This window comes from Sapajus apella, unplaced genomic scaffold, assembly GCF_009761245.1.
Source record: "Sapajus apella isolate SASKATOON/1434 unplaced genomic scaffold, GSC_monkey_1.0 scaffold31, whole genome shotgun sequence".
Lineage (NCBI taxonomy): Eukaryota > Metazoa > Chordata > Mammalia > Primates > Cebidae > Sapajus > Sapajus apella.
In genome coordinates this window covers 16,069,964-16,082,940 of record NW_022436971.1, presented here as the reverse complement: position 1 = coordinate 16,082,940, position 12,977 = coordinate 16,069,964, and the positions used below count along the sequence as shown (strand labels likewise).

At 43.2% G+C, this 12,977-nt stretch overlaps 1 protein-coding gene across 4 annotated transcripts in view; it reads left to right on the top strand.

The window, feature by feature from the left end:
• CPSF3 (cleavage and polyadenylation specific factor 3) overlaps positions 1-12,762 on the top strand; it is a 51,945-nt gene extending 39,183 nt beyond the window's left edge. For all 4 annotated transcript variants that reach the window (XM_032294179.1, XM_032294180.1, XM_032294181.1 and 1 more), the window contains 3 exons: positions 2,117-2,186; positions 5,055-5,151; positions 12,450-12,762. In XM_032294179.1, the coding sequence (XP_032150070.1) occupies positions 2,117-2,186; positions 5,055-5,151; positions 12,450-12,551 (269 nt within the window). In that variant the 3' untranslated portion in view covers positions 12,552-12,762. The remainder of the gene's footprint in view (positions 1-2,116; positions 2,187-5,054; positions 5,152-12,449) is intronic.
• The last annotated feature ends 215 nt before the right edge of the window (positions 12,763-12,977 follow it).

The following is a 12,977-nucleotide window of genomic DNA, read 5'->3' as shown; positions in this document are numbered from 1 at the left end:
TATATATATATATATATATATAAAAGAGGAAGTTGATTATGAATATTTATTAATTATCAAACTGATTTCTTCCTATCCAAACTTGGGCTTTTCACATTTGGGCCAGCACATCATCCTTCTAAGAGCACAGCAGGCCTTCACTTTCTATCTTGGTCTGTTCAATCCAAATCAAACGCCACCAAGGTTGCTTTCTCTTCGTTGTATTCTGATAGCCGTTTTGTAAAAGGAAGTCTTTTTTGTTTGTTACATATATAATATATATATATATATGTATATGAACATGAAATTAAATGATGAAAATATCCATATATTTGGGGGGGTGTGTGTGTGTGTTTTGTCTGAAGGATTTTTAAAGTCTTCACTATTTTTTGTAACAGCATTGTACATAATTCACATATCATACAATTTATCCACATAAAGTGTAGAATTCAGTGATTTTTTAGCATATTCAGAGTTGTACAACCATCCCTACAATCAACTTTAAAACATTTACATCACACCAGGCCAGACGTGGTGGCTCATACATGTAATCCCAGCACTTTGCCAGGCCCAGGGGAGCAGATTGCTTGAACCCAGGAGTTTGAGACCAACTTAGGCAACCTGGTAAAACCCCATCTCTGCAACACACACACACAAAATCAGCCGGGCATGGTAGGGCACGCCTGTAGTCCCAGCTACCTGGGAGGCTGAGATGAGAGGTTCACCAGAGCCCAGAGGTTAAGGCTGCGGTGAGCTGTGATCACACCACTACATTCCAGCCTGGGCCACAGAACAAGACTCTTGTCTCAAAAATACACACACACACACACACACACACACCCCCCCACTCTCTATGTTCTCCCCAACTCAAAGCAAGCGCTAATCTACTTTCTGTCTTCCTGGATTTGCCTATTCTCAATGTTTCAGATAAATGGAATCATACAGTATGTAGCCTTTGATGACTGGCTTCCTTCACTATGCTGTGTTCAAGGTTCATCGTGTTGTCACGTACTTCATTCCTTTTTATGGCCAAATAATTTCCCATTGTATGTGCATAACACATTTTGTTTATCATTCATCCCTTGATGGACATTTCGGTTGTTTCTGTTTTATGGCTTTCATGAATAGTGCTGCCATGGATATTTGTATGTAAGTTTTTGTGTAGCCATATGTTTTCATTTCTCTTGGGTCTATACCTAGGAGTAGAATTACTAGGTCCAATGCTGACTGTTTAACTTTCTGAGGAAGCACCAGACAGTGAGCCCTGCACTCTTTTGCTGCTGGTCATGCGCTGAGAGCTATTTAATGAGGTGTCAGAGCATGCCTGAAACTCCAGATTATGGGTGACTCATCTTCCCAAACTGACAAATTTGTTTTGGAAGGAAAGCTGAGTAATTTAATGGGCAAGTGATTTTAAATATTAATGTTTATTAAAATAATTATATCTAGGCCGGGCGCGGTGGCTCAAGCCTGTAATCCCAGCACTTTGGGAGGCCGAGGCGGGTGGATCATGAGGTCAAGAGATCGAGACCATCCTGGTCAACATGGTGAAACCCCGTCTCCACCAAAAATACAAAAAATTAGCTGGGCATGGTGGCGCGTGCCTGTAATCCCAGCTACTCAGGAGGCTGAGGCAGGAGAATCGCCTGAACCCAGGAGGCGGAGATTGCGGTGAGCCGAGATCGCGCCATTGCACTCCAGCCTGGGTAACATGAGTGAAACTCCGTCTCAAAAAAAAGACTTCACAGATCTTTGAGCTTGAATATGCCCCTAGAATTCCTGGAGTTTTAATTGCCTGTGGCCATAAATATTAAAGTTTGAGAAATATGGGAAATAAAACTAAAAAAAGTATTGTGTCATTTTGTGGTTCTTTAATAGGAACATTAAATATGCGAGAAAGGGTGAAAAGATGTTAATAGAAAATATTTTGTAAAATACAAATAAAAAGAACATGAAATTAAATAATGAAAATATGCATTTCCCTTAGCAGGCAAATAATACATATCCATGCTTGTCACTTTAAAGATCCCATAGTTAATTACTTTAACTCAACAGTAACCATGTTCTGATTATTGATTTGGAAGTTATTCTGAATAGGAATTTAGAAATTGAACTCTGTCGCTTTTTTTTCCCCCAGGTGCAGTCCAAAAGGTTTCTAAAAAATTAGAAATGCATGTTTATAGCAAGCGGTTGGAGATCATGCTTCAGTAAGTTTTTCACACATTATTTCTCAACAAGGTAGTGACAGTGGGCTGGAAGGAGCCCAGGATTCAGCTCTGGCTCCTACAGGAACTGGGGTGTGGCTCTGACCAGGCCCCTGTGCTGCCCTGAGGCCTGCTTCTCTATCCGGAAAGAGAGGGGTGGCACTGTTCCCTTCCAGCTCCGTACTCTAGGTAGTTCCAAGTACCTGTGACCTGCTAGGTCAGCTGTTTGTTTCAGTTAATACAGTGCCTCAGGATGCTGGCACAGGGCCGGCCTAGTCAGCAAGGGGAAAAGCATTCTCATAAGGACCAGTACGAAAAGCTTAGCCGCACGTGACTCTATCTTCAAGAATTATTTTCTATAGTTACCTGTGAAATGTGAATTCTTTATAAAATGGTTCTCTTCTAGAATCTTCTTAGTCTGTAAGCTATGAATTACCTTTAGACTAAGTATTCCTCTTTATTTGGTTTTATTTTGGGAGATAGGGTCTTGAGACTGGAATATAATAGTGTGATTTTGGCTCACTGCAGCCTCAACTCCCAGACTCAAGCAATCCGCCTCAGCACCCGTCACAGGCTCACACCACCATACCCAGCTAATTTTATTTTTTTGTAGAGACAGGGTCTCCCTATGTTGCCCAGGCTGGTCTCAAATTCCTGGACTCAAGGGACTCTCGTACCTTGGCCTCCCAAAATGCTGAAATTACAGATGTGAGCCCTCGCCCCATTAGATGTTTTAACAAAGTAAGGTATTCTGCTAGTTTAGAAGGCTTTTATGCTAAGATTACTGTTATTTCCTTCCTTTCCCCAAATTTCTACACTAACCTTTTTTAAAACAGCAAATTAGTGGCTTAAAAAAAAAAGATGGTAGGCTTTAAATGATGCCTTTCCTTACAGAAGTTGTCACATGTCTTCAAAGATACCACTCTTCCTGCCCCCCTCCCTCTCCTCACCCCCACAAACACACCGGAACTATTCAACTCTTAGGAACAGGAGCATGAGACAGCTTCCGTTCGGCCCAAGAATGTGAGGTTCTCATGTCCTTAAACTTAAAAATGCAGCTGTTTTCCCAGTTGTTTAAACACTTAGGACCAGATAGGAATAAATGTATTGGTTTCTTTAGACAAGCCAACAGTGGATCACATGAAAATGAAAGCTTTTTTTTCTATCCTTTTGAATACATTTCTGTATTTAAAATTTAATCTTTTTGGCTGGGTGTGGTGGTTCACGCCTGTAATCCCAACACTTCAGGACGCCGAGGTGGGCAGATCACTTGAGGTCAGCAATTTGAGACCAGCCTGGCTAACTTGGCAAAACGCCGTCTCTACTAAAACTACAAAAATGAGCACATGCCTGTAATCCCAGCTACTCGGGTGGCTGAGGCTGGAGAATTGCTTGAACCGGGAGGCGGAGGTTGCAGTGAGCCTAGATCATGACACTGCGCTCCAGCCTGGTGACAGAGCAAGACCCCATCTCTAGATAGATAGATAGTAGATTGATTGATGGATGGATCAGTCGATCTTTTTCCTTTGTGTTAGTGTCCCAGCTAAGTTTATTCACACATTTGATGAACAGTAACTGCCTGAAGATGCAAGCAGTTGATTCCCCCTCCCCTTCCCCAGCTTAATACGCACTTGTCAGCGCTTAACTGTCCTAGGCTGACCGAGGTCCGTGTGCTTTTTAGGTTCACTGACTGCCTTTCTTACCTGCACTCAGCCTGCTGGTTGGGCTGCTATTTCCTAACACTTCTGTACCAGTGAGGAGGATGTTGAAATTAATGATCAAACCTTCTCCTCCATGACAGGGGCAGTGTCTTAGTGCCTTCTGTATCCCAGCTGCTAGCACAGCCCCTGCCCCATAGAAGATGCTCAATAAATACCAAATTGAATTAAAGTAGGAGTGGACAGCTGGTGGGCTTGTGAGCCATTTTAACCTAGATCCTGGATTTGAATGCCAGCTCAGCTGTTTACTAGCCATGAGGCTTTAAGCAGATCACTTAACCTCTCTGTCTTATTTTCTTCACATGTAAAAGGGATCCTTACCAAAATGATTATAGGTTAAGATAATGTATATAGGGCCGGGCGCGGTGGATCACGAGGTCAAGAGATCGAGACCATCCTGGTCAACATGGTGAAACCCTATCTCTACTAAAAATACAAAAAATCGGCTGGGCATAGTGGCGCGTGCCTGTAATCCCAGCTACTCAGGAGGCTGAGGCAGGAGAATTGCCTGAACCCAGGAGGCGGAGGTTGCGGTGAGCCGAGATCGCACCATTGCACTCCAGCCTGGGTAACAAGAGAGAAAACCCCCGTCCAAAAAAAAAAAAAAAAAAGATAATGTATATAAACCACCCAGCATGATGCCTGCTGAATAGATCATTGTTGAATAATAGCTGTGTATTTTCTCTGTTTTATAAACTTAATAAGCTATATGAAGGTAAATAAGAAGCTTGTCTCAAGAGTAAGTACAGGCTGAGCATGGTGGCTCACGCCTGTAATCCCAGCACTTTGGGAGGCTGAGGCAGGTGGATCACTTGAGGCTAGGAGTTCAAGACCAGCCTGGCCAACATGGTAAAAACCCTGACTCTACTAAAAATACAAAAATTAGCTGGCCATGGTGGCATGCACCTGTAATCCCAGCAACTCAGGAGACTGAGGCAGGAGAATCACTTAAATGTAGGAGGCGGAGGTGGCAGTGAGCCGCTCAGATCACACCATTGCACTCCAGCCTGGGAGACAGAGCAAGACTCCCTCTCAAAAACAATTAAATACAAGTATTCTGCTTTAGAACTGGGTCGTATCTTCAGTTTTGTTTTTTCCTCCAATATGTAGAGCTGGACTTCTTCACTAATCCTGCATTTCTGCTTATTTTAAGGGACATATTTGGAGAAGACTGTATAAGTATAAAGGATGACTCTATTCTTAGTGTCACAGTGGACGGGAAAACTGCCAACCTTAACTTGGAGACGCGGGTATGTAGTGTCCTTCCTATATTTCCAGACATTTGGGAAATCAAGCGAAGACACAAATCATCTGTGCCCCTACACTGAACAGTCTACTTCTGCATTTTGCCATTTCCTTCCAGTGTTTCCAACATTTTTTTCACATTGTTCCTTCTATATGATGATGTATGAAGTTTTCTGTATTTTCCAGCTTGCTGCATAGTGCAGGGTTCCCATGTGTGTCACTCTGTTGCTGTCCTTTTCCATAACACACCCGCCTCACCTCATCCGTTCTCTAGTTTGGCATCTGTTGACTCTCCCTTTTTTAAAGAAGCTCCTCTTCTGTTTGCACCAGCAAGATCAAAGTGGATTTTCCAAACAATAAAGTTTAAGAGGCCGGGTGTGGTGGCTCACGCCTGTAATCCCAGCACTTTGGGAGGCCAAGGAGGGCAGATCATGTGAGGTCAGGAGTTTGAGACCAGCCTGACCAACATGGAGAAAGCTCATCTCTACTAAAAATACAAAATTAGCCTGGCGTGGTGGCGCATGCCTGTAATCCCAGCTCCGCAGGATGCTGAGGCAGGAGAATTGTTTGAACCCAGGAGGCGGAGGTTGTGGTGAGCTGAGATTGCACCATTGCACTGCAGCCTGGGCAACAAGAGCGAAACTCCGTTTCAAAAAAAAGGTTTGGGAGTGTGGGGCCTACTCCTGTCTCACCTGCAACTCCTGCGTGAATTATTCCACAAGATGAATGAACAAAGATATCTTCCTCACAGGGTTGTTTTTGAAGATTAGAATAGTTCCAAATAAATAACCTATGCTGTAATTTTCTTTTATATGTTTTTTGACTACATAGGTGCTTTAAAAAATTAGATTTATTTTACCTTAATAGGAAAATAAGTTAGAAACATGAACAAGTAGTTCACTAGGGAAGAAATATAGATAGCCAATAAACATAAAACTAATGTTCAGATCCATTCATAACAAGAGGAAGTATACTTTTTTTTCTATTTTATTTTATTTATTTCCATAGGGTTTGGGGAGCAGGTGGTGTTTAGTTACATGGATATGTTCTTTTAATTTGTGAGACTGGTGCACCCATCACCTGTGCAGTGTACACTGTACCCAGTTTGTAGTCTCTTATCCCTCACCCCGTTCCACTCTTTCCTCTTGGGTCCCCAGAGTCCATTGTGTCACTCATGCCTTTGCATCCCCATAGCTTAGCTCCCACTTGTGAGTGAGAACATACGACATTTGGTTTCCATGAGGAAGTACATATTTAAAGTGCTATATCGCGCTTAGCATACTGGCACAGATTAAAGAGAGTGATGTGACCCAGTGATGGTGAAAGAATCAGGTGCTATGGGAGGGATGGGGAGAGAGAGTATAAATTAGGCAGCACATTCACTGTTTCTGAAAAGCAGTGTGGTGGTGTATATCAAAAGCTTTTAAAAAGTAGGTCCCGTGGTGGTACACCTGTAATTCCAGCTATTTTGGATGCTGAGGTGGGAGGATCACTTGAGCTCAGGGGTTTAGGCTGCAGTGAGCTATGATCACACACTGTACTCCAGCCTGGGCAGCAGAGCAAGACTCTGTCTCTGGAGGAAAAAAAAAAAGTAAGGCCCTTTATCTACAATTCCATTTACTGAATTTAACCAAAGATAACAATTAGACAAGTGAGCAAAGTTTACATAAAAAGATGTCTATTTTAGTATTTCAAAAAATGGCAAGAAATGTAAATATCCAAGAGTAAGAGGTAAAATAACTGAATGTACATGGTATATCCTTATACTTGGAATAATATATGTATTTAGTTACCAAGAATGATGGTACAGTCAGGCAAGAGAAAGTAAGAAAAGGCATCCAAACTAGAAAGGAGGAGGTCACATCATTCTTGTTTGCCAATAATATGATCTTATATCTAGAAAAACCTAAAGACACCACCCCAAAACTCTTATTTGATTAATAAATCCAGTAATGATTAAAAAATCAATGTGCAAAAAGTAGCATTTCAACACACCAATGACAACCCAGCTGAGAAATCAAGAAGGCAGTTCCACTTACAGTCGCTACAAGAAAACAAAAACCAAACCTGGGAATAAATGTAACCCAGGAGGTGAACGATCTCTACAAAGAAAACTAAAAACCATGGATGAAAGAAATTATGGATGCCACATGCAAACAGAAAAATATCCCATGCTCATGACTCAGGAAAATTAATATTAAAATAACCATACTGCACAAAGCAATCTACAGATTCAGTGCAATTCCTATCAAAATAACAATGTCCTTTTTTATACAATTAGAAAAAACAATCCTAAAATTTATATGGAACCAAAAAGAGCCAAAAAAAAAAAAAAAAAAGGGATAGCCACAGCAGTCCTGAGCAATAAGAACAAAGCTGGAGACATCACATTACCTGACTGCAAATTATACTTACAAAGCAAGAGTAACCAAACAGCATGGAACTGGTATAAAAATACATACATCAGTGGAACAGAATAGAAAACACAGAAATAAAGCCAAATATGTATAGCCAGCTGACCTTTGACAAAGCTGATAACTCTCTTCAATTCAATGGGGCTAGAAAATTGGATTGCCTTGTGTAAATCAAGCTGGATCCCTGTATACAAAAATCATCTCAAGATGGATTAAAGACTTAAACATAAAACCCAAAACTATAAAAGTACTAGAAGAAAACCAAAGGAAAACTCTTTGGGACATTGGTCTAGGCAAAGACCTCAAAAGCACAGGCAACAAAAAGAGACAAATGAGACTTAAAAGTTTCTGCACAGCAAAAGGAATCAACACAGGCCGGGCGCTGTGGCTCACACCTGTAATCCCAGCACTTTGGGAGGCCGAGGCGGATGGATCACCTGAGGTCGGGAGTTTGACACCAACCTAACCAATATGGAGAAAACCCGTCTCTACTGAAAATACAGAAAAACTAGCCAGGCGTGGTGGCACATGCCTGTAGTCCCAGCTACACAGGAGGCTGAGGCAGGAGAATCGCTTGAATCTAGGAGGTGGAGGTTGCAGCGAGCTGAGATTGCGCCACTGCACTACAGCCTTAGGGAAGAGAGTGAAACACCATCTCAAAAAAGAAAAAAAAAAAAAAAGCATCAACACGGGGACACGACACCCATTGAATGGGACAAAATGTTTACAAACTGTGCATCTTACAGGGGACCAATATTCAGAATATATACGGAACTCAACAGCAACAACAAAATCACAAATAATCCCATTAAGAAGTGGGCAGAGGGCCTGGCATGGAGGCTTATGCCTGTAATTCCATTACTTTGGGAGACCAAGGCGGGTGGATCATCTGAAGTCAGGAGTTCAAGACCAGCCTGGCCAACATGGTGAAACCCTGTCTCTACTAAAAAGACAAAAATTAGCCGGCATGGTGGTGCACACCTGTACTCCCAGCTTTTCGGGAGGCTGAGGCAAGAGAATTTCTTGAACCCAAGAGACAGGTTGCAGTGAGCCGAGATCACGCCCCAGCACTCCAGACTGGGTGACAGAGCAAGACTCTGTCTAAAAAATTTTTAAAAAGGGGGCAAAGGCCATGAATAAAAACATTTTTCTTTTTCTTTCTCTTTTTTTTTTTTAAGAGATGGGTTCTCACTATGTTGCCCAGGCTGGAGTGCAGTGGCTATTCACAGGCGTGGTCCCACTACTGACGAGCACGGGAGTTTTGACCTGCTCTGTTTCCAGCCTGGGCCGGCCCACCCCTCCTTAGGCAACCTGCTGGTCCCCTGCTCCCAGGAGGTCACCATATTGATGCTGAACTTAGTGCAGACTCCCGATCGGCATAGCGCACTACAGCCCGGAACTCCTGGGCTCGAGTGATCCTCCCACCTCAGCCTCCCGAGTAGCTGGGACTACAGGCACGCGCCACCACACCCGGCAAATAAACATTTTTCAAAAGAAGACATGCAAGCTGGGCATGATGGCTCATGCATGTAGTCCCAACATTTTAGAAGGCTGAGGCAGAAGGCTCACTTGAGCCCAGGAGTTCAAGACCAGCTCGGCAACATAGTAAGACTTCAACTCTACAAAAAAAAAAAAAAAATGAGTCACGGTAGCATGTGCCTGTAATCCAAGCTACTTGGGAGGCTTAGGAGGTTGAGCCCAGGAGGTTGAGGCTGCATTGAGCCGAGATTGCACCACTGCACTCTGGCTGGGATAACAGAGTAAGACCCCATCTCAAAAATATGTGTATAAAGAAGACATGCAAATGGCCAAAATGTGTATGAAGAAATGTTCAACATCACTAACGATCAGAGAAATACAAATGAAAACCAGTGAGATGCCTTCTTACCCCAAAGTGGCTATTATTAAAGAAACAAAAAATAACATGTTGACAGGCAGGGAAAGGGAGCCTTACACACTGCTGCTGGGATTGTGAATTGCTACAACCTCTATGGAAAACAGTTTGGAGATTTCTCAAAAAACTGAAAATAAACTGCCATTTGACACACCAGTCCCACTACTGGATACCTATCCAAAGGATAAATAACATATCAAAAAGATACCTGTGGCCATGCACAGTGGCTCACACCTGTAATCCCAGCACTTTGGGAGGCCGAGGTGGGCAGATCACCTGAGGTCAGGAGTTCGAGACCAGCCTGCCCAACATTCTGAAACACCATCTCTACAAAAATACAAAAAAAATTAGCTAGGCATGATGGCAGGTGTCTGTAATCCCTGCTACTCGGGAGACTGAGGCAGGAGAATCCCTCGAACCCGGGAGGCAGAGGTTGCAGTGAGCCGAGATGGCACCATTGCACTCCAGCCTGGAAACAAGAGCGAAACTCCATCTGGACAAAAAACAAACAAACAAAAAGCACCTGCACTCATATGTTAATTGCATCACAATTCACAACAGCAAATATATGGCCTTAACCTAAGTGTCCATCAGCAAAAGAATGGATAAGGAAAATGTGGCATATGTACACAATGGAGTACTACTCAGCCATTAAAAAGGAATGAAATTAGGTCTTTTGGCCGGGCGCGGTGGCTCAAGCCTATAATCCCAGCACTTTGGGAGGCCGAGGCGGGTGGATCACGAGGTCAAGAGATCGAGACCATCCTGGTCAACATGGTGAAACCCCGTCTCTACTAAAAAAAATACAAAAAATTAGCTGGGCATGGTGGTGCGTGCCTGTAATCCCAGCTACTCAGGAGGCTGAGGCAGGAGAATTGCCTGAACCCAGGAGGCGGAGGTTGCGGTGAGCCGAGATCGCGCGATTGCACTCCAGCCTGGGTAACAAGAGCTAAACTCCGTCTCAAAAAAAAAAAAAAAAAAAAAAGAAATTAGGTCTTTTGCAGCAACACGGATGGAAACGGATGTCTTCAGTAAAATAAGCCAGGCACAGAAAATCAGGTATCCCATCTTCTCATTTATACTAAAAAATGTACACACATGGCCATAGAGAGTGGAATGATACACAGTGGAAACTCAAGAGTGAGCGGGGTGGGGGATGGTGGGTACAGTGTCTGCTCTCCAGGTGATAGGTGCCCTAGAAGCCCTGACTAGTCCATTGGGCTCTCTGTGCATGTAACAAAACTGCACACGTACCCCATACATTTGTACCAAAAAAAGATGCAGGTTTATTAATGTGCAGAGTTGTCCACTATACACTGTTGAGTGAAAAAAAAGTACCAGGTGGTACATGTGAGAAATTATCCCATTTTTGTTTTTAATATAGATATATATAAAAAGTCTATAGACAGTTACTACATTGAAATGGTAACCATAGTTATCATTAGGTCAGAGGTGGTGTTTTCCTCTTTCCTAAGTTTTTAATGGGGAATGTTTATGGTATGATAAAAACATTTTTTAAACATATATAGTGTTTTATAATTGAGCTTTAAGAAGTAACTACAGGCCGGGCATGGTGGCTCATGCCTGTAATCCCAGCACTTTGGGAGGCCAAGGTAAGCGGATCACAAGGTCAGGAGTTCGAGACTAGCCTGGCCAACATAGTAAATCCGTCTTTACTAAAAATACAAAAAATGAGCTGGATGTGGTGGTGCGCCTCTAAAATCTCAGCTACTCAGGAGACTGAGGCAGGAGAATTGCTTGAACCCGGGAGGCAGAGTTTACAGGGAGCCAAGATTGCACCATTGCACCCAGCCCTGTTGACAGCAAGACTCCGTCTCAAAAAAAAAAAAAAAAAAGTAGATGCTAGGTGCAGTGGGTTATGCCTGTAATGTCAACACTTTTGGAGGCCGAGGTGGGCAGATCATCTGAGGTCAAGATTTTGGGACCAGGCTAGCCAACATGGTGAAACCCCATTTCTACTAAAAATACAAAAATTAGCTGGGCGTGGTGGTGCGCCTGTAGTCCCAGCTACTTGGGAGGCTGAGGCAGGAGAACCCGGGAGGCAGAGGTTGCATTGAGCTGAGATCACATCACTGCTGTCTAATAAAAATGAAGTAATGGCTGGGCGAGGTGGCTCCTGCCTGTAATCCAAGCATTTTGGGAGGCCGAAGAGGGCGGATCATGAGGTCACAAGTTCGAGACCAGCCTGGCCAACATGGTGAAACCATGTCTCTACCAAAAATGCAAAAATTAGCCGGGTGTGGTGGCACACGCCTATAATCCCAGCTGCTTAGGAGGCTGAAGCAGGAGAATTCCTTGAACTTGAGAGGCGGAGGTTGCAGTGAGCCAAGATTGCACCATTGCACTCCAGCTTGGGCAACAGGGTAAAACTCCGTCTCAAAAAAAAAAAAAAAAAGGAACTAGAAGATTATTGGTGAGTTTAACTCAAATTTAATACCAAATGTTGAGTAGATGGCCACATCCATTCCTTGCCAAGTAATTTGTGTGGCACAGACGAACTTCCCTGGAGTATCATTTACTGGATCAAAATGTGGGCTTTAATGTAAATGTAGTTTACTAGACTTTTCCCCAGTCTTTCCCCCTCTGCCTCAGATCATCACTAATTCGGCCGATCATCGTGCTGTCAGGAAGCACTGCCCCCAGCTGCACGCCCACAGGTGTGTAGGGCAGCTGTTCTGTTTCAGGGTAATCAGTTACACCGTGACCTCCGCCCACACAGATGATTGTTCTTTTTTTGAGACTGGGTCTCGCTGTGCCGCCCAGGCTGGAGTGCAGTGGTGTAGTTACCTCGCTGCAGCCTCAACCTCTCGAGCTCAGTGATCCTCCCTTGAGTATCTGGGACCACAGGCACATGCCACCACACCTGGCTAATTTTTTATGAAATGATTGTTTTTTAAACAGCATTCATTTATCTTCCATATAATCATTATAGACTTAATTCTAATAATTGTCTTATTTATGCCTTCATTTTCAGACTGTAGAATGTGAAGAAGGAAGTGAAGATGATGAATCCCTCCGAGAAATGGTGGAGCTCGCTGCACAGAGACTATATGAGGCCCTGACACCAGTTCACTGAGAACCTATGACCGTATATGTTAAAACTTTAAAAACATACTTGATTCTACTTCTGTTACTTAAATAAAATGCATTAGTTTCTCTGAGGGAGCCTGTTTACTTTTGATGTCAAATGACCTTTACTCCAACAGCCTGAATACTGCTAAATTGCCAACTAATTTGTCCATTATTCTAGAACTAACTACTAAATAAACTGCCCGTTATTTTCGAATGTATAGATTCTTCTTCCAGGCATATGTGCAGCTCCCCCTGAAACCATCCAGATCTGCTGATAGCAACCGCTACTGGCTACCCCTCTTCCTGGAGTAACCAATTTGAGTTCATAAGGATGCTAAGTTGCACCTGAATGTTTCTGTCTTGATCTCCACTGCTGCTGTTCAAGTCCAAGCCTACTCTTCCCTTCTGAATTCCGGCAGCAACCTCCATC